The sequence below is a fragment of the Spermophilus citellus genome (assembly GCF_964194105.1).
Source record: "Spermophilus citellus genome assembly, chromosome: 9".
In the NCBI taxonomy this organism is placed as follows: domain Eukaryota; kingdom Metazoa; phylum Chordata; class Mammalia; order Rodentia; family Sciuridae; genus Spermophilus; species Spermophilus citellus.
The window spans coordinates 12368996-12389743 of record NC_138191.1 but is presented as its reverse complement, the minus strand read 5'-3'; the positions used below and the strand labels follow the sequence as shown (position 1 = coordinate 12389743).

General features: G+C 45.9%; 1 protein-coding gene across 3 annotated transcripts; it reads left to right on the top strand.

Annotated features, from left to right (window-relative positions):
• The first annotated feature begins 829 nt into the window (after positions 1 to 829).
• ARHGAP30 (Rho GTPase activating protein 30) lies at positions 830 to 20074 on the top strand. 3 transcript variants are annotated; one of them, XM_081308305.1, is made up of 12 exons: positions 830 to 1340; positions 7851 to 7953; positions 11426 to 11570; positions 12484 to 12566; positions 12724 to 12831; positions 13948 to 14075; positions 14791 to 14962; positions 15043 to 15146; positions 15224 to 15301; positions 15802 to 16203; positions 17165 to 17259; positions 17523 to 20073. In XM_081308305.1, exons 1-12 carry the CDS (start codon positions 1244 to 1246, stop codon positions 19152 to 19154), a joined length of 3147 nt encoding a protein of 1048 aa, XP_081164431.1. In that variant the 5' UTR covers positions 830 to 1243; the 3' UTR covers positions 19155 to 20073. The 3 variants fall into 3 exon arrangements, with proteins under 3 accessions (XP_081164431.1, XP_081164430.1, XP_081164432.1); XM_081308304.1 differs by having other exon boundaries at positions 17165 to 17430; XM_081308306.1 differs by lacking the exon at positions 830 to 1340 and having other exon boundaries at positions 11430 to 11570; positions 17165 to 17430; positions 17523 to 20074.
• Positions 20075 to 20748: the final 674 nt, after the last annotated feature.

Below are 20748 nucleotides of genomic sequence, written 5' to 3'. Positions count from 1 at the left end.
TGATATTCTGTTTTAAAATAAACAGATAAAACCTGTTATGTCTGATTCCTGTCTTTTGCCTTGAACCATAAAAGCCCTCAGCGCTTGATCCCTGTGTCAGTACCAAGTAGGGCAGGAGCCTGGATACCTGTAGCTGGGAGGGAAAGGGCAGAGAATGGCTTCCACAAGGCCTCCAATCATCTCTGAGGTTCCCCAGGTTGGAGAGTAGAGCTAAGAACCCCCTTCTGGGAGAGTCAGTGTCTTAGTTCAAAAACCTTGGGGCTGTGGATGTGGCTCAAGCGGTACCCCGCTCGCCTGGCATGCGTGCGGCCCAGGTTCGATCCTCAGCACCACATACCAACAAAGATGTTGTGTCCGCCGAAAACTAAAAAATAAATATTAAAAATTCTCTCTCTCTCTTAAAAAAAAAAAAAAACCTTTCTTGTACTGGAGACTTAAAACAACAGTTGTGTAAAATAGACAGTGGTGTACCCTTTTGACAGATAAAGAAACTGAAACCCAAGTTAAATGAACTCCACAGACTGTTAGAGCTGAAAGGATAATTTAAGAAGATCATCTAGTCTGTGCCCTTTATTATCATATGTGTGGAAACTGAGACTCAGAGAAATAATGTGGCTTGGCTGAGGTGTGAGGCCTGTCAAAGTAGAGCCTGAGAATGCTCCCTCCTGGGTGTACTTCTCAGGCTCTGTACCACCTTCCTCCTAGGCAAACCTCAGGTCTCCACGATGGACCCAAGGATTCTGGTCTCTAGGGGTGTCAGTCACCTGCTCATGCCCCAGGCGCCATCACCCCACCCCAGGGCTCTGATGTCACCTCTCCTTGACCAATGGGTGAAGTTCCAGCAATGGGTGAGGATGTGAGTGTCAGCTACCTCCCCCACCCCAGGCCCTGTGGTTGCAAAGATGCTCTAACAGGAAGCGGGTTTGAGGAGCTGCACAGCTTCCTGCCCCCCCAACCCCCCTGCCAGAGCTGCTCAGGGCGAGGAGGGCGAGTGCCTGGCTGGGCCACGAGACACAGCTTTGTGCCAGGGTCCTGGCAACTTCCCCTTCCACAGCTACTTCCTTGTGGCTGGGGACCCAGAGGCGAGAGCTGCAGCCCGTTGCCCAGGCCACCCTCCACCTCCAGTTTGGAGTCCTGCCCCCGTGGGGCTGGGCCAAACCCAGTGGCCAGCTGGGATCCCATGGGGGACTGGTAGGGCAAAGGTCTTGGGGGACAGAGGTGGCTGGGACAGAGCCCTCCGGCCATGAAGTCTCGACAGAAAGGAAAGAAGAAAGGCAGTTCAAAGGAGCGAGTGTTTGGGTGTGACTTGCAGGAGCACCTGCAGCACTCGGGCCAGGAGGGTAAGGAGGCCAACTTGGAGATGTGGGTGGGTGGGTGGGAGGACAGGCAGCAAGCGTCTTCAACCTGAACTGGTCTGAAGGGAAGGAGCTGCTTCTGGGTGCTCCTAGAGAAGGGGGCAGCAGCCCAGGGTCATCACCCAAGACACCTATGAAGAGGGAAGACAGGAAATGTGAGGCAGAGAAGGCAAAGTGATGCCTTGGTGTAAAATTTCTGGGAGGATTAAACATTAGCACCAAAGGAGCAGTGAGAAGAGAGGACCGAGTTTGGAAACTCAGGAGAGGTGGACAAAACAGAGATGAGAGGATGCCAACCAAGGACAGACAGGGTCAGAAGAGGAGTGGCGGAAGGGACAGTGGATGGTTTTGGGTCTGAATGAAAGGAGACAGGGGAAAGGCCCATAGAAAATATGAAGAAAGCACTTGAGGAGGATTAGGGCCTCCTAACTGGAGAAGAGCATCCAGGGACAAGGACCTGGTCCTTTGAAATATTGTTGGGCCACAGGAGGGTATTGGGTGGGGATGGCCTCCTTTTTTGGGGGACTCCTTCTTTAGTCTTTGCAGTTCTCTGGTTTGCCCTGTACAAAGGAGAAACAGGTTCAAGGTGGAGGACAAGGGGAGAAGTGGCTGAAATGAGGAACACCGGAAGAGTGAGAGAGTTAGCTTCAGACCTGCTTTGAAGCTGGGGTTGGAAGTTGCAAGGGAGGCTGGGTGTGGGGACTGTCGATGGGGCTCACCCATCTCCTTTTCTAAGTTTCCCTGGAGTAGGTTTGGAAGCCAGGAGGCCCAAGGATAACACTAGGATCACCCCTGTGCCTGGCATGAAGTAGCACTAAAAACCATTTCTTAACTTGATTTGAAAATAAACCAAGGTATACAGCTGCCCAGCCTGACTTACAGAGAAGGGCACGATTCTTTCCCCCTACCGCACCCCACCCCACCCCAATCTGTCATTTCCTCTTTGTCCCCTTCTCTGCTTTGGCTGTAGCCTCTGCAGTTGAGGGAGGGTGATGGTGGTTCCCAGCTCATTTCCTGCTCTTAGCCCCGCCCTTGTGTCCCCAGACACCTCCTTCCCCTTTTCTCCTCCCCAAAGGGCCCCAACTAACTTGGCCTTGGTTAAGGGAAAACCCAGGCCCCAAGGAGGAGTATTAAACAGCTGAGGCCCGCTTGTCTGCACCTTCCTCTTCTCACGGGGCAGAATGAGTACAGCAAAGCTCCCAGCGTTCTCCTTTGCAAGGATTCCCCTCTAGAGTGATGATTCTTGGCCAAGGACCTCATAATTTAATTAGGCATGATGTTCTCCCAGCTCTCTGCAAACTCTCGGTACGACCTCCTCATCCTGCCACAGCCTTTCCTGTGGTTCTCATCACCAATCCTATCTTGAAACACTGAACCCACAGAGAGCCTAGACCCCATTCCTGTAACCCTACTGGCCTCCATCTGCATTCCCAGCAGGGAAACAGCAACTGTCTAGAGGGGATAAATATATAGCTTCTGCATCCTGATCTCAGGTGAATTCCAGAGCAGGTGAGAAGCACTTCAAGAGTAGCACCAGAGAAGTAGTAGCAGCCCCTTCGGCTCCCTCAGCTCTTTGTGACACAGAGAGGTGAAAGGACAGCTGGGTGCGGTGGCACACGTCTGTAATCCTAGCTTGGAAAGCTGAGGTAGGATGATGGAGAGTTCAAAGCCAGCCTCAGCAAAAGGAGGCATTAAGCAACTTAGTGAGACCCTGTCTCTAAATAAAACACAAAACTGAGCTGGGGATGTGGCTCAATGGTCAAGTGCCCCTGAATTCAATCCCCGGTACCTCTCTTCTCCATAAAAAAAAAGTGGAATGACAGAAGGAAGCTGGCTTCTCAACAAAAGACCCGTCAAAAAATGATGGCCCAGACCAGGGAAATCTGCTTCTGGTGAATTGATCCACTCTCTGATAGTCCTGGTTTCCTTTCATCTCAGCTCTCTCTCAGTTCTTTGCCCCCAAATAGGTTTCTTTATTCCCAACCTATATGCATTCAGTTTTTCCTTTTCCTAATCTTTATCTCTTTGGTACCTTGTTCAGATTTCAGATTTGCCAGGTCCCTAAGATTCAGGCCTTCTTCTTTGACACAACCCCCATATCCTTGATATTTCCATCCCTTTGACATCATCACCCCAATGTTATCTCTAACTTCTATCTCTGACCTCATCGCTGATCACAATCTCCTCAAGTCCCTATCTCTCTGGCCCTGTATCTCCTCCCTCATCTCCTGACCCATTTCCTCTATGGCTCATAACTCCTTAACTTCTTAGTTTCTTCTTCTTTTTTTTTTTTTTTTGGTAATGGGGATGGAACCCAGGACCTCCTTCCTGCAAGCTAGTCAAGCACTCTCCCACTGAGCTACATCCCAAGTCCACTCCTTAGTCTCTTGCATGCTCTTGGGGGCATTCTCTGGAGATTCAAAATCAACCAAGAAGAACAGGGTAGGAAAGACCTAGTTTGGCCATTGTTCATGTGAGAAGGACCTGGGGGTTAAGTGATAGTAGAGTAATTAACAGAGTAATTCATAAATACTCCATCCTGAAGGCATGGATGGTGAACGGTAGGGCCGGTACTACGGTAAGGCCGGAGAGGTGATGAAGGCACTTAAGGAAGGAAGTTCTCCACTCTTAGGGGCAAGTGCCTCATTCTTAAGGAGGTATCCACTCTCAGGACCATGCAGGACCACTATCAGCACTTGCACTGTCTTGGATGAGCACTTCCTTAAATTTTGTACCCTTGATGATTCCATTGTCATATCCAATCCCTGGCTGTGGTGGGAAGGAGTCTGAAGGATCTGAAAACCAGGTCATGTGAGGAGCGTTGAAAGATAGTGGTTGATGGGTTTATTGACATTTTCCTTCATTCCATATTTCTATCATACTTTGTTCCACAAAGAGCTTGGAATGACTTCCAAAACTCAACACAGGATAAATAAATACCCGAAGCATTTGGATTGAAGGGAAAACAAGAAGATCAGCACCCAGAAATATATATCAGCTGGTTCTATATGGTTCTTAGAGGTGGGCTCTGAGTTTCCTCATGGCTAAAGACTCGCAAGGCCCATAAGAAAAAAGAATAGTTGGGCTAGGAGAAACACAGTTTTATTGTGTGTGTGTGTGTGTGTGTGTGTGTGTGTGATTTTTGTTGTATTTTTTTCTTACAGTGACAAGTTAGAAAGATTTCTATGAAATTCCTAGTTAATAGGATCCAATGTTTTTGTCATAGGCAATATTCTTTATTAAGTTTTCAAGGGATGCTAATGATTCTTACAACTGACTAATTCATTGAGTCATTTAACAAACATCTATTGAGTACTTGTTCTGTTCATTACTGTGCTAGATACCGGGAAGATGCTCCCATTTTTCAGAATGCCCAGATCCAAATAAACTAACAAAAACTAATTATAACAAAGTACAACAACCACTATAATGCCGATATGAGCAAAGGACTGTAGAAACTGTACATATAAGAAAATTATGGGTAATGTTTTGTTTTTCTTTTGTGCTCCTAGGGATTGTACTCAGGGCCTCACATGTGCTTGAGCCCTATCATTAAGCTATACCCCCCAGGCCTGTGTTGTTTCTGAGACAGGGTCTTGCTATATTGCCTAGACTCACCCAAATTTTTGGTCCCAAGTGATCCTCCTTAACTTTCTGAGTAGCTGGGATTACATGCATGTGCCATTATGGAGGTGGCTAGGAGGTGATTTTGAAATGTGTTTTAAGGGATGCATAGGTGTTTGCTGGACAGAGTCAGAGGGGAGGATATTTCCAGGAAGAGAATAACATAAGTGTCTTTGTCAATTTTGTATTACTATCACAAAATACCTGGGCTGGGAACTTATAAAGTAAGAAGGTCCATTTGTCTCATGATTTTGGTGGCTGGAATTTTCAAACAGCATGGTGCCAGCATCTTGGTAAGGGCCCCCAAACTGTGTCATAATATGGTAGAGAAGTGGAAAGGGAACTGGCTGTATGCAGAAAGGCCAAGTGTGTGGGGTGTCCTTGCTTATAACTACTTTATAACTACCTGCTCTTTCTCTCTCTTTTTTCTTTTTTGGAGCTGGGGATTGAACCCAGGGCTTTGTGCCCAAGGCAAGCACTCTACCAACTAAGGCCCTAAGCAACATAGCTAGACTAATCTCAAAATAAAAAATAAAGGGCTGAGATATAGTTTTGTTCAGAACTAATCCAGTCACACAAGACTTAACCCACTCCCAGGATGCAGTTTTAATCCATTCATGAGAGTTGATTCCCCATGATTTAATTACCATTTGCTAGGTTCCACCTTTTAAATGTTCCACCACCTCAAAATCACAACAGTGGAGACAAGCCTTCTAGCATAAGACCCTTTGCATGACAAACCATATTTAAACCATAAGCAGTAAGTACCAAGACTTTTAAGTTTACTAGCAAAGGGCTGGATGATAGCGTTTATCATTGGATCTGAGAATGGAGAGGTGACTGGACCTGGTTTGTGAAAGATCTTATATACCAGGCTGAAGAGTTCACATTTTATTCTGAATCCTAAGGTAAGCAATGGGTACTTGAGTGGAGTGGGGCAGGGTGCAGGTAGCAAGAGCAGTGAAGCGCTTTGGAAAGATAACTGGCTTCTAGTGCACATTAGACCGATAAACTGTTCATCACCACTTTCACGCAGATATACGTAAGAACCCACTATGAGAAGTGCAGAGCCGATTGGGGGGAACAGAGTGTCAAAAATAATTATAAGACCATATGACTGAAGCTATACTGAAAGCCCACACCAAGGGCTTATAGAACTGCCAAGAAGAAAATAATTAGTTCTGCCTGGGAGGGAGGGGGCTTTTTAGGAGGAGGGTGGATCTTGTGGGATTGGGATTCAACAAAAGTCTCTTGAGGACCTATTACATCTGACACCATGCCAAAGAATATGAGGAATACAAAATGGATCATATTTAGATCTTGTCCTTAAGGAGTTACAGTATAGTGACAAGGTCACTATTGAGATTTCAACTTGTTATGCTTTTGGATTTGAATTCTAGCTTTATCTGGGTGCTGCTGGGTACTGGTTATTTCTTTGATCCTCAGTTTTCTTTTCTGTAAAACAGGGAATAGAGGGCCTGATTTATAAGACCAAATGACAGCAAAATTATGAAGCAGAGCATTGCTTGACACCCAGTTGCTTCTCTCCTGCACTGGCCTATTAGAAATGTGGTCACTATTTCATGTACTTTCCTATGACAGAACTAATAACCTTGAACTTTCTTTGTTTTTTCAATATTTCATTAGTTGTTGATGGACCTTTATTTATTTATATGTGATGCTGAGAATTGAACCCATTGCCTCACACATGCTAGGCAAGTGCTCTACCATTGAGCACAACCCCAGCCCCTAATCCTGAACTTTCTTACTATAAGGGATATTTCAGAATAATCTCCATCAAACTGGAGCATCGTGGTAGACCAAGCTACTTGGGAGGCTGAGGCAGGAGGGTGGCTTGAGTCCAGGAGTTTGAAGCAACATAGTAAGATCTAGCCTTCAAAAATAGATTAGATAGATAGATAGACAGATAGATAACAACAACAATCTCCATCAGCTCTGTTCCATTTTGTTTGGGACAACTAATGTCCTTTCATCTTGTACAGAATGCCACATCAATGTACTTTCACCACCAGTCTTTTGCTTTCCCACCCCTACTACAGATTGCTGCCCCTTTAAAAATTCGGGAGTAGCATTTGTAATTACAAGAGAGAGAAATTTCCCAATTCAAAAAGGGTAGAAATGAGGGCTGGGGATGTGGCTCAAGCGGTACCCTGCTCGCCTGGCATGCGTGCGGCCCAGGTTCGATCCTCAGCACCACATACCAACAAAGATGTTGTGTCTGCCGAAAACTAAAAAAGAAATATTAAAAAAAAATTCTCTCTCTCTCTCTCTCTCTCTCTCTCTCTCTCTCTCTCTCTCTCTCTCTCTCTCTCTCTCTCTCTCTCTTAAAAAAAAAACAAAAACAAAAAATAAAAAAACAAAAAGGGTAGAAATGAAAGGAATAGGCAGTATGGAGAGGTGGTGAACTCTCCTTCACTGGAGGGGTGTATGCTGAGGCTCTGGACCAATGGGCTGGGGACTACTGAGAGGTTGGCGGGTTGGAGTTGAAGACTGTAGAATTTTGCTGACAAGTTTTAACTACATGAACTTTGCTTTTAATTTTCTTAAAACCCTTTCCCTGATGCTTCTGTTTCTTAACCCCACCCCCTTTACAATCTCTGGCCTCCTAGATTTTATTAATTTTTTGGTACAGGGAATTAAATTTATTTATTTATTTAGTACAGGGAATTGTATCCAAGGGTAATTTACCACTGAGCTACATCCCTGGCCCTTTTAAATTTTTATTTTAAGATGGGATCTTGTTAAGTTGCCCAGGCTAGCCTCAAACTTTCAATCCTCCTGCCTCTGCCTCCTGAGTAGCTGGGATTACAACTTTCTGATTTTTCTTTCTCTGCCTATCTGTGTCCCCAGTGCCTCAGGTATTAAAGAGCTGTGCAGAATTCGTGGAGGAGTATGGAGTGGTGGATGGGATCTACCGTCTCTCAGGGGTCTCCTCCAACATCCAGAAGCTCCGGTGAGTCAGAAAAGTAAAAGGGCTCTGTGGCCAGGAGGCCAGGGAGCCAGAGCCCCTGGAAAGAGCTGCTGGGGAGAGCAGAGAAGAAGGGTGAGAGAGAGTGGGGAGAAGGAAGCATAAATGCTAAGTACTGTTATAGGGAGAAACTCTAAGGTATACACACACACACACACACACACACACACACACAATTTCCCCTTCCACATAAATATACAATTCCTACATATATATACCCACTCAACTTTTTATAAGAATTTAGAGGGGCTGGGGTTGTGGCTCAATAGTAGATTTCTTGCCTAGCATATGTGAGGCACTGGGTTCAATCTTCAGTACCATATATAAATAAATAAAATAAAGGTGTTGTATCCATCTACAACTAATTTTTTAAAAAAAATTAGATATAATTAACATCAAATTTACCATTTAAAAAGATACATTTCAGCTGGATGCAATAATGCATACCTGTAATCCCCGTGACTTGGGACACAGAGGCAGGAGGATCAGAAGTTCCAAGTCAGGCTAGGCAACTTAGCGAGTGAGACTCTGTCTCAAAGTAAAAAATAAAGAGGGCGGCAAATGTAGCTCAGTGGTAAAGTGCCTCTGGGTTCAATCCCCAGAACTAGAAAAAAAAGTACAATTCAGTGGTTTTTAGTGTATTCACAACATCTCATAACCATCTAATTCCAGAATATTCCACCATCCCTAACAGAAACCTTATACCCATTAGCAGTCACACCACATTCACCCTTCACTGAGCCAGTGGCAACTTGCTTTCTTTCTCTTTGGATTTGCTTCTTTTGGACATTTTATATAAATAAAATGATTCATTATGTGTCTTTGTATGTCTGGTTCTTCAAGGTTTCAAGGTTCATGTATATGGTAGAATGTACCAGTGCTTCATTCCTTCATATGGTTGAACACTTTCCCATTGTGTGTGTGTGTGTGTGTGTGTGTGTGTTTTGGGGGGTGGTACTGGGGATTGAACCCACAGGTGCTTAACCACTGAGATACATCCCCAGCCCTTTTTATTTTTATTTTTTATTTTGAGAAAGGGTCTTGCTAAGTTGCTTAGGGCCTCACTAAGTTGCTGAGACTGGCCTCCAACTTGTGGTCCTCTGGCCTCAGCCTTCTGATCACTGGGATTATAGGCTTATACCATGTCACATTGTATAGTTATCTCACATTTTCTTCATCAGCTCATATTTTTGACCATTATGAATAATTCTGCAGTAAACATGTACAGTTTGGCATGGACATATGTTTTCGGTTCTTTTGAATCTATGGTAATTTTGTGTTGAATTTTGTTTTCTGGTTTTGAACTGGGACTTGAACTCAGGGTTGCTTTACCACTGAGTTATAGTCCCAGTCCTTTTTATTTATTTATTTTTTATTTTTTAGACAGGGTCTCACTATGTTGGTGAGAGTCTGGCTAAATTGCCCACCCTGACCTCAAACTTGCAATCCTCCTGCCTCAGCCTCCCAAATTGCTGGGATTACAGGTCTGCAACATCATGCCCTGCTCCATGTTGAACTTTTTAAATAACTGTTTTTATAGCAGATGTATCATTTTACATTCCCACCAACAAAGCACAAAAGTTCCAGTTTCTCCACATCCCTGCCAACATTTGTTACTGTGTCTTTTTTATTATAACCATTTTGGTGGGTGTGAACTAATATTTCATTGTGATTATATTTGTATTTCCCTAGTAGCTCATGATGTTGATGTCTTTTCATGTGCTTAGTGGCCATTTATATTTCTTCTTTGGAGAAATGGCTACCTAAAACTTGGTCTGTTTTTTTAAATTGTGTTATTGTTTTATTTATTTATTTGTTTGTTTGCTTATTTATTTTTGTGTGGTATTTTGGATTGAACCCAGGTCTTCATATGTACTATGCAAATACTTTACCACTGGGCTACATCTTCAGCATGCTTTTTTAAAAAAATTAATAACTTTATTTTACATATATATGTAAATTTAAAAAAATATATTTTATGTGATGCTGAGGTTTAGACCCAGTGCCCCACATGTGCTAGGCAAGCACTCTACCATTGAGCCACAACCCCAGGCCTCCTTAGTCCATTTTATCTTTTATTTTGAAACAGGGTCTCACTGAGTTTCACAGGCTGGCCTTGAACTTGCAATCCTCCTTCCTTGGCCTCCTGAGTAGCTGGGACTATAGGCCTGTGCCAATGTACCCAACTTCAGTTAATTGATCAATTATTTTTTATAAATTAATTTGGGTACTAGGGATTGAAGCAAGGGGCACTCTACCACTGAGGTCATCCCTAGCCCTTTAAATTTATTTATTTTTAAATTTTGAGACAGGGTCTCTCTAAATTACCCAGGCTAACTTTGAATTTATGATTTCTCCTATCTCCCTCTTGAATCACTGGGATTACAGCTGTGCACCTTCATGCCCAACTTTGAGTTTTTTAAAAATCATTAAGCCAATCTTAGTGGCACATGCCGTAATCCCAGCAATTCCGGAGGCTGAGGCAGGAAAATTGTAAATTCAAGGATTGCCTGGGCAATTTAGAGAGACTCTGTCTCAAAATAAAAAATAAAAAGGGCTACAAATATAGCTCAGTGGTAAGGTGCCTTTGGATTCAACCCCAGTACCAAATAAAATAAAATCTTGGATCCATAAAAATAATTTTTATGTTTTGAATACTAGACCTTTATCAGATAAAAGATTTGTAAATATTTTCTCCCATCTGTGGATGGTCTCCACTTTTTTTTTCCAGTGCTAGTGATGGTGCCCAGGGTTCACTTTCTTTTTTTTTCTTTTTTGAACTCAGGGACACTTGGCCACTGACCCACATCCCCAGCCTTATTTTGTATATTATTTAGAGGCAGGGTCTCACTGAGTTGCTTTAGCACCTCACTTTTGCTGGGGCTGGCTTTGAACTCATGATCCTCCTGCCTCAGGCTCCCCAGCCGCTGGGATTACAGGTGTGCACCACTGAACCATGTTTCTTTCTAACAGTTCACCCATTCTTTTTTTTTTTTTCAGTTTTAGGTGGACACAATATCTTTATTTTATATTTATGTGGTGCTGAGAATCGAACCCAGTGCCTCACACATGCTAGGCGAGTGTGCTACCACTTGAGCCACATCCCCAGCCCCCACACCCATTCATTTTTAACCAGAACTACACAGTTAAGTCTACTACCCACATCTACTGACTCCTATGTACCCCTACATTGCTACTCACATACACTGTGACATCTGACTGTTCCTGTTCTTGCATAAATCCACTTACCCATCCACATACCTGTCTTCACCTCTCATCTACACATCAACATGTACAATATATACAGTGCCTCAATACTTACTGCTCCCCAACCTTCTTCCTCCTTGTCCCACAAATATTGACCCATGACCCTGCCTGGAGCTCATCTCTATAGCTTCCACCTCTCCCCACATTTCCCCTCATCCCTACCACTCCTGACCACTCTGCACCTCCCCAGGCAGGAATTTGAGGCAGAACGGAAGCCAGACTTGCGGCGGGATGTTTATCTCCAGGACATTCACTGTGTCTCCTCCTTGTGCAAGGCCTATTTCAGAGAATTGCCAGATCCCCTGCTTACCTACCGGCTCTATGACAAGTTTGCTGTGAGTTGGGAGGCAGGGTGGGTGGAAGACAGGGCTCAGGGACATATGCTTTGTCTTCGGCATCCCAGTGTGTCATGAGCCAACCAGAGTCCTAGTGATCCAGAGTGACAGAAACCACAGTAGAGCATTTTTTTTTTTGGGGGGGGAAAGATACTTTCTTTTCAAATCTCTGAGCTCCTGCTACTTCTGTCCTCCCCACCCTCTTCTCTTAATTCTCTCCTCCACTGAGCCCTCCCCCCAAGGCCTGTGGACTGCACGTAGCATTGTGGTAAGACTTGGGGAGGTAGAGGTCACATTGTCAGAGCTGTAAGACCCTTGGAAAGCACCCACAACAGAGCTTCCCTATACTCAGGAGAAGAACACTTTGTAGAAGTCAAAACTTCTTCAGGGATGTCCCTCCCTTTATTGTAATTGTATGTGGAACATCTTTTGAATGAGAAAACACATGACAAAAACAGATTTCTGAATTGAGTAACACTTTAAAAATAAGCTGCACTTTATTGTGCCTGAAAGCATTGAGAGACCCTGTTCAAGCAGCAACACCCTGCTCAGTCCACACAGAATAGACTGGGTGGCTGTGGGCCTTCCTCAACACCAGGACAACCTGTAGTCCCTGGGGGCACACAGAGCATAGGACCATGGAAATATCCCTATGCCAGAGTTTTACTGATGAGAAGGTTGAGACGGCAGTAGTGGTCTCCCAAGGTCTCAAAACTATTTAAGTAGCATAACCAAGATTTGGTTACTGTCTTTGTGGGCCTCAAATTCTGAGCTCTTTCTAGGATGTCAAGGTAAATTGGGGATGCCTTGGTAAATTGGGGTGGGGGCAGTGTGTAGTGCAGCACAGCTTATTTCTGAGTTTGGCTTTCTGGGTCACTGACTATTGTTTCTTTCACCCTTCTCCCTTCATCAGGAGGCTGTGGCTGTTCAGTTAGAGCCTGAGCGCTTGATCAAGATTCTAGAGGTGCTTCGAGAACTCCCTGTCCCAAACTGCAGGTGTGTGGGTCTCCACTTCCAACGCCCAGGGTCCTGACTTGCCCCTGACAGCCCAGTCTCTCTCTACTAGAGCCTTGATTTGTCCCTCTCAGCTCCCAGGTACCAGCTGGAGCCCTGCCCTGGGTTCCCTGTGTGACCCCTGCCCCCCTTTCTGCAGGACACTGGAGTTTCTTATGCGGCACTTGGTGCACATGGCTTCATTCAGTGCCCAGACCAACATGCATGCCCGCAACCTGGCCATCGTGTGGGCCCCCAACCTGCTAAGGTGGGCACACTGTGAGCAGCCTGTGGGGTTCCTGGGAGAGAATAGCTTCAGAGTGGCTGCTCCCAGGATTGGGTGTGGCTGTGTGTGGAAAGTAGAGAAGGGTGTGGAGTCTCATGAAGGCCAGTGAGAAAGGACAGATCAGAATTACATTAGGTGGGTGGATGCAGTGGCGCACACCTGCAGTCCCAGCAGCTTGGGAGGCTGAGGCAGAAGGATTGCAAGTTCAACAGCCAGCCTCAGCAACTTAGGAAGGCTCTAAGCAATTAGCAAGACCCTGTCTCAAAATAAAAAAAAAAAATAAAAGGGGCTAGGGACATGGTTCAGGACATGGTTAAGAACCCCTGGGTTCAATACCTGGTTCCACAAAACAACATCAACAAAACAATTTAAAAAATTTTAAAAAAAATTTACATTGAGTGGGATGGATCCCACCCATATAAGCCCCTTTTCTGAGATCAAGTAAAGTCCATAATGACAAGACCTTTTTTGTTTGTGTTTTCTTATACTATAGCGTTGAGTTCAGGGACTGAAATATGATAGGCCCTTGCCAAATGTTTATTAAGCAAATCTTAGAGTCTATTGGGGAACTGGCCTGCTTATCACTATGGTACAAGGCATTATGAATTATAGTACTTCCTGTAGTTTGCCTTGTACCACAAGCAAGGAAGTATTCAAAGAAAGTAAGATTAAGGCCGGGCATGGTGGCACAGGCCTGTAATCTCAGCTACTTGGGAGACTTAACAGGAGGATTAACAGTTTGAGGCCAGACTGAGCAATTTAGCAAGACTCTATCTCAAAATAAATAATAAAGGACTAGAGATGTAATTTAATGGTAGAATACCCCTGGGTGCAATCCCTGGTACTGGGAAAGAAAGAGAAGAAAGAAAAAAAAGAGAAAAAAAAATAAGGAAAGAAAGAAGGAAGAAAGTAGAGAATAGTTTTAAGTCTAAGAAGGCTTCCTGGAGGAAGTGGCATTTGATGTTTGAATCACCATATGGCTTAAGAGATGGAGATGGGGTTAAGGGCAAAAAGGGAGGGAGTATAAGGTATTTCAGGGAGAATCTGGGTGGTAAAATATGGTGGCATTAGAGGAAGAATAACTCCACACCTTCATAGGTCTAAGGACATAGAGGCCTCAGGCTTCAATGGGACAGCAGCCTTCATGGAGGTGCGGGTACAATCCATCGTTGTTGAGTTCATCCTCACCCACGTGGACCAGCTCTTCGGGGGTGCTGCCCTTTCTGGTCAGTGTCCTTTCTGCCCACCATGTATCACCATTCTCTGTCTAGTGAATCATGTCAGAGTTATTAAAAGTATTGAAGATCAACTATTTTGCCAGGCACAGGGGCACATGCCTGTAATCCCAGTAGCTCAGGAGGCTGAGGCAGGAGGATTGTGAGTTCAAAGCCAGCCTCAGCAACGGTGAGGCACTAAACAACTCAGTGAGACCCTGTCTCTAAATAAAATACAAAATAGGACCGGGGATGTGGCTCAGTGGCCAAGTGCCCCTGAGTTCAATCCCTGGTACCTCCCCACACAAAAAAAGATCAATTAGTTCAGTTTTCCCATTTCGCAGGTGGGAAAAAATGAATCTCTTAGAGAAATGTTGGTATTGGTCAGATGGAGAAGATCCTAAAGAGACAACAGTGCAGTTAGGATTTGAGCAACCCTCTTCTGTTGTTGGCCCAGGACATAGTTTGACCTCTGAACCACCATCCGACTCCTAAAACTACTGATGGTTCATACTTACCCTGCAATCCACCAGGCCAATGTCCTGGGATTTCTTGGCCCTCTTTGTTCATGAGGACATCCTCTTGCATATCTAGCCATGAAAGAACTATATCCAGGGGCCTCTGAATATACCTCTACCCTGGGAGTTGGTTAGGGGAAATGAAGGGCTGGGTACTGAGGTCTCTCTTGGCTCTCTTCTTGGCTGGCCAATTATTTTTCTTTTTCTAGGTGGTGAAGTGGAAAGTGGATGGCAATGTCTTCCAGGGGCTCGGGCATCAGGTAGCCCCGAGGACCTCATGCCCAGGAGTCTACCCTACCACCTGCCTAGTGTCCTACAGGCTGGTGATGGACCCCCCCAGATTCGGCCCTACCATACTATTATTGAGATAGCAGAGCACAAGTAAGGCCTCCTCCCTGGGCCCTCCTCCTTTGTACTGGTCACCAGGCTTCCACCCCTAATTATGTCTCCATTATCTTTAGGAGGAAGGGGTCTTTGAAAGTCAGGAAGTGGAGGTCTATCTTCAACCTGGGTCGCTCTGGCCACGAGACAAAGCGTAAACTTCCACGGGGGACTGAGGACAGGGGTAAGTCTGGGGATTTTGAGGGAGCTCTGTCAAGGCTGTGTAAGGCACTGGCTCTATGCATGTCACCTGTCTTGCAGAGGACAAATCCAATAAGGGGACACTGCGGCCAGCCAAAAGCATGGATTCACTGAGCGCTGCAGCTGGGGCCAGTGATGGTGAGTGTGGTTGTGCACTCTTGTGGGTGTACTTGTGTGTGCAGCACAGGCCTGAGTGCATCTATAAGTGTGGCCAACAGTATTCACTAATTAATGAGTGCCTGTATAGTGATAGATGTCAAGTTTACATGGTGAGCTTATTGCTTAATCTGTGGGTGGGCTCATGAGTATACACAAAGGGACCATGTAAAGTGTGTGTGTTTGTGTATGTGTGTGTGTGTGTGTGTGTGTGTGTGTGTGTGTGTTAGTGATGACCATTGACTGTTATCTGCAGGAAGGTAAGGGAGTCCCTAGGTATATTTTGATGGGGCAACCTTTGACTCACTGGCTGGGTGGAAAGTTTGCAGTAGTGGCCAATGGAAGCTGGGCCTGGTACCTTCCAGATTTTTCTGCCTCTTAAAGTCCAAGAAAGCAGAGCATTCTCCAGAGTCTTCCACAGAAGTGGCTAGGCCCCTTGGAGCTGAGACTGTTGCCTACCTGGCTTTCTTTCTCTTTCACAGAACCGGAGGGGCTGGTGGGTCCCAGCAGTCCCCGGCCAAGCCCACTGCTGTCTGAGAGCTTGGAGAATGATTCCATGGAGATGGTAGAGGGCGAACAGGAGCCTGAGGCAGAGGCACCAGGTAGCACAAACTCTGAGCCAGGCACACCACGAGCTGGACGGTCAGCCATTCGGGCTGGGGGCAGCAGCCGTGCAGAGCGCTGTGCTGGTGTCCACATCTCAGACCCCTACAATGTCAACCTCCCACTGCACATCACCTCCATCCTCAACGTGCCTCCAAACATCATCTCTAACGTATCCTTGGCCAGGCTCACCCGTGGTCTTGAGTGCCCTGCTCTACAGCCCCGGCCAACCCCTGCCTCTGGCCCTGGCCCTGGCCCTGGCCTTGGCCCTGGACCCCCAGGTAAGGACCCAGGGATTTTCCAGGACCAGAAAGGGGACTAGAACTTTAGGCTGAAGTTCTGATACTTAGGATTCACCCTGGAAAAGGCAGAGGCCTCAGCCCTTAGGTTGGTTGCCTTTGGCTGCCTCTGTGGATTTAGAGTTTAGGAATTCAGTAATATTATCAAGTTGTATGAAATCCATGGACAGGGTATCCCTGGAAGCCTTAAGACACTGATATACTCAAGAATGGAGGTCTGTGTTGGACACATAAAGCATGGATTTTAATACAAGTGTAGAAATATATGATAGATGATGGTAATGATCACAGTAACATTAATACTAACAGCTAACATTTATTAAGGGTTAATTATATATTCGGGTTGTGTTAGGTACCTTGTGGACATTAACTCCTTTCATTTCTCATTTATATGTAGGTATTATTGTTATCCTTATAGTAGTGATACCTGAAACTATGGTTAAGCAATTTGCAGTTGATTTAGGTAGCAGGAGGCAGGGCTGGGATTTGATCCTTGCTCTGAATCCACTTCCTAAGGTATCACTGATAAGAAGTCCTGAGGCAGCACAGGAGAGGGTAAGGACATGGGCTATAGAGTTAAGTAGATGTGGGTTCATATTTTTGCCATACTACTTATTAGCTATGTGATGTTGGACAAATAGTTTAATCTCTGAGACTCAGTTTTATCATATGTAAAAGAGGACAGTACCCTAGGTAATTGTTTTGTAGAGAAAGTAAGACAACATATCGTAAAACAGAAAGCACAGTGCTTGGCACCTGGTAGGGGCTTAATATAGCTATAAGCCAATATCCCAGTAGTTAGGGATATTGGTCATAAATACTGTGAAGTGCCTCCATTGGGAGTTTCAAACTTCTACTGTATCAATGCCAGGAAGATCCACATTGGAAATGGCCAGGGCTGTTCTTGAATTTTGTATTCCTGGAACTACCTCTTCCTCAACAGATGAGAAGTCAGAGGCAAGTCCAGCCCCCAGTCCCCCGGCTGACTCAGGCCCTGAGGACATGACTCCTGCCCTGGAGGATTCCCTGTCCCAGGAGGTGCAAGATTCCTTCTCCTTCCTAGAGGACTCAAGCAGCTCAGAGCCTGAGTGGGTGGGGGCGGAGGATGGGGAGGTGGCCAAGGCAGGAGCAGCAGGAGCAGCCTTCTCCCCTGGGGAGGACGACCCTGGGATGGGCTACCTGGAGGAGCTCCTGGGAGTTGGGCCTCAGGTAAGGAGGAACCATACTGGGGTTGGGGATGGTATGAAGTTCAGAGGGTGGACAGGGCTGCCTGGTCCTGAGCCACAATGTTGTGCCTACAGGTGGAGGAATTCTCTGTGGAGCCACCCCTCGATGACCTGTCTCTGGATGAGGCACAGTATGTCCTGGCTCCCAGCTGCTGTTCCCTGGATTCTTCTGGCCCCAGGCCTGAACTGGAGGAGGAAAATGGGGAGGAAGTCTTTTTGAGTGCTTATGATGACCTAAGTCCTCTTCTGAAACCTAATCCCCAAAACTGGGAGGGTGCAGGAAATCTGGAGGAAGAGGCAAAAGAGTGTGGAAGTCAAGATTCCGAAAAGGCTGAAGAAGAGCAGGCATGCTGGGAAACTGGGAAAGACAAGAAGGCTGAGCCTGGAAGCACATTTGGCACCAGGGAAGAGGCTGAGGGGAGTCCAGAGACTGAGATGGAGGTTGATAAGGCTGGTGAGGAAGGAGAGGAGGCTGATGGAAGCCAAGAGATGATAAGTTTGGAAAAAGAGAGTGGGGAAGAGACAGAAGCCAAGGGAAAGAATTCTAAAGGTCAGAAAGAGATTGAAAGTATCAAGGAAGCTAAGGGTGTGGAGGAACAAAGAGAAGAACAAGATAAAGACAAGGAGAAGAAAAGAGAGATTGAGAGAGGAGAGGCCAAGCAAGAAGGAGAGGGAGCCCCAGCAGAATCTGGAAGGGACTCAGAGAACAGGGCTCAGGAACAACTGATTTCTGAGGGGAGCTGGGAAGTTGTACACAAACAGGAGGCTGAGGGAGGCAGAGAGGATGAAGTCAAAAGACAGAGGGGGAATGGGAACCACAAGGAAAGAGAAGACCAAGAACGTGGTGAAGATAGCAGAAGTTCAGAAGCATCAGTTGATGGAGGAGATGGGGAGGTTATTAGGGAGCGGGAGAGTGGGGACGGAGAGGCGGAGGGAGAACAGAAGGATGGAGGTGACCATTTAAAAGAAGGGACCCTCTTTGAAGGGCCAGTTATAGAATCTCTGGATGTTGATAGTACCAAAGAGGGCAACACCCAGTCTTCTGAGATGGAACAGGCAGCCTTGCAGCCACCCCTGCTAGAGGGGATGGAGCCTCAGGGACAGCCTTGTTCAGAAGGCTGTGATGTATGCCCCTGTGTCCTTAACTCAGCTGGAGGTGTGGGCATGCGCCTGGCTTCTACCCTGGTTCAGGTCCAACAGGTCCGCTCTGTGCCTGTAGTGCCCCCCAAACCACAGTTTGCCAAGACACCCAGTGCAATGTGTAGCAAAATCCATGTGGCACCTGCAAATCCATGTCCAAGGCCTGGTCGGCTTGATGGGACACCGGGGGAAAGGGCTTGGGGGTCTCAAGCTTCCCGAGCCTCTTGGAGAAATGGGGGCAGTCTTTCCTTTGATGCTGCTGTGGCACTGGCTCGGGACCGCCAGAGGACTGAGGCTCAAGGAGTTCGTCGGACCCAGACCTGTACTGGGGGTGGGGACTATAGCATCATTCCCAGAAGCTCCCCCTGTAGCTTGGTCTCTGACCATTCCCCTCGGCCCCTTAGCTGTCTAGGACTCCCACCTGAAGGCACAGAAGGGTCTGGGCCCCCAAATCGGTTTAGTCTGCCCCCTAGAGAACCCCAGCTCCCAGACACCCTTACATCACCCCAGCGTCGATCATATGCATTTGAAACACAGGCTAACCCTGGAAAAGGTAAGGGACTGTGATTAGAATCCGACCATTGGACAAAGGAGGCCAGTAAGTTATCTTGAATCCCTGGGATCCCTCAATAGCTGTCTCTTCTGCTGCCTGAGCAGCTATAGTACCCCACTCTATCATAGGCTTTGGTTCTCCAGCTACTCTCTTTAATGACTATGGGAGGCACTGCCTTGATGATTTTACCTGAGCTTGTCTCAGACAGAAAGCACTATCTCTTAGAAGAGAGTCCCAAAAAGTAAGATCCTCCTCCCACAAAGTGTGTCCACTGACCAAAGGAACATAGGGCATAGAGAAAACTTAGAGGCTTCTTAAAAGTGAAGAATGAAGGGGGAATTCCAGTCAAATGGCTGCCCTCTTCTGAGGCTATGAACTTCTGTTCATGGAATCCCAGTGTAGAAGCAGGAAACACAAGGCCAGGTCAGAGCCTTCCATACACAAACACTTCTAGAATTGCCCATCCCTACTTTGCTCCTAGACCCTTGGTTACCTCCTAATCCTCTTGGTTCCATATTAGGAGGAAGCTATCCAAGCAACTCTCTGAAGTCTTCAGTGTTTGTTGGAAGCACTGGACCCGCTCTCAGCCTCCAATCACCTGGCAAGAGACAATCCTGTAAAGATCTCCTTGCCTGGGCTGGGGATGTGCCTCAAGCGGTAGCGCACTTGCCTGGCATGCATGTGGCCCGGGTTCGATCCTCAGCACCACATATAAACAAAGATGTTGTGTCCACCGATAACTAAAAAATAAATATTAAAATTCTCTCTCTCTCTCTTAAAAAAAAAGATGTATTCTTACATTTAAAAAAAAAAAAATCTCCCTGCCCTTTTTTCCTTTGGAATAACTTCCTTCCATTTTAGGAAAGGGGAAAGTTGTCACTCAGGTCCAGGAATTGCATGTCCATACACTCTAGTAAGGGTGAATGTCTCAAAATAAAAATTGTATTTTTACATTTAAAGAGTGTGAGGACTCTATTTTTTTTTAAAGTCTTGGGCGATAGATATATTTTCACTTATTTGGTCAAATGTCTCTTTTTTTCTTGTTTGGGTGCTCCTCCTCAGCTGTTGTCATGGAGACCTGTGGCTGGAAACTAGAGCTGGGTTCATGGTGGTCAGGAAATGAGGAAGAGAAACTTACATTTACATAATATTCATTTTATGCCAGGAACTCGGCTAGATGTGTGCTCCTAAAAATATTGCCTTTAATTTTATTTAATCCACATAACAATTCTGTAGAGTTGGTACTGGCATCTCTATTTTTCCGATTAAAAAACTAAGGCTGGGGGAAAATAGACAGTTAGTGTACGTTATAAATGATTGGGTCAAAAAGATGGGGGCTGAGTCAGGAGGAAATAAAATGTTAATGCCTTCAAGACATTTCCCATCCTCCACCTATTGCCTAGGTGACCTGCCTCCAGGGAACTGTTCCTCCCTACAAGGAGTTGTTAAAGAATGAAAGCCCCTGTGGGTAGCTCCCTCTCTCGACAATCCACCTTTGGCCCACCTCTGGTCACTAGTCAGGTATGCAGGACCTTTGGCATGCCGGATAGTGGGAGGCTATCCTTTAAACAAAACTTGCTTTCTGTGCTTCTTTCGGTGTTTCCTGAG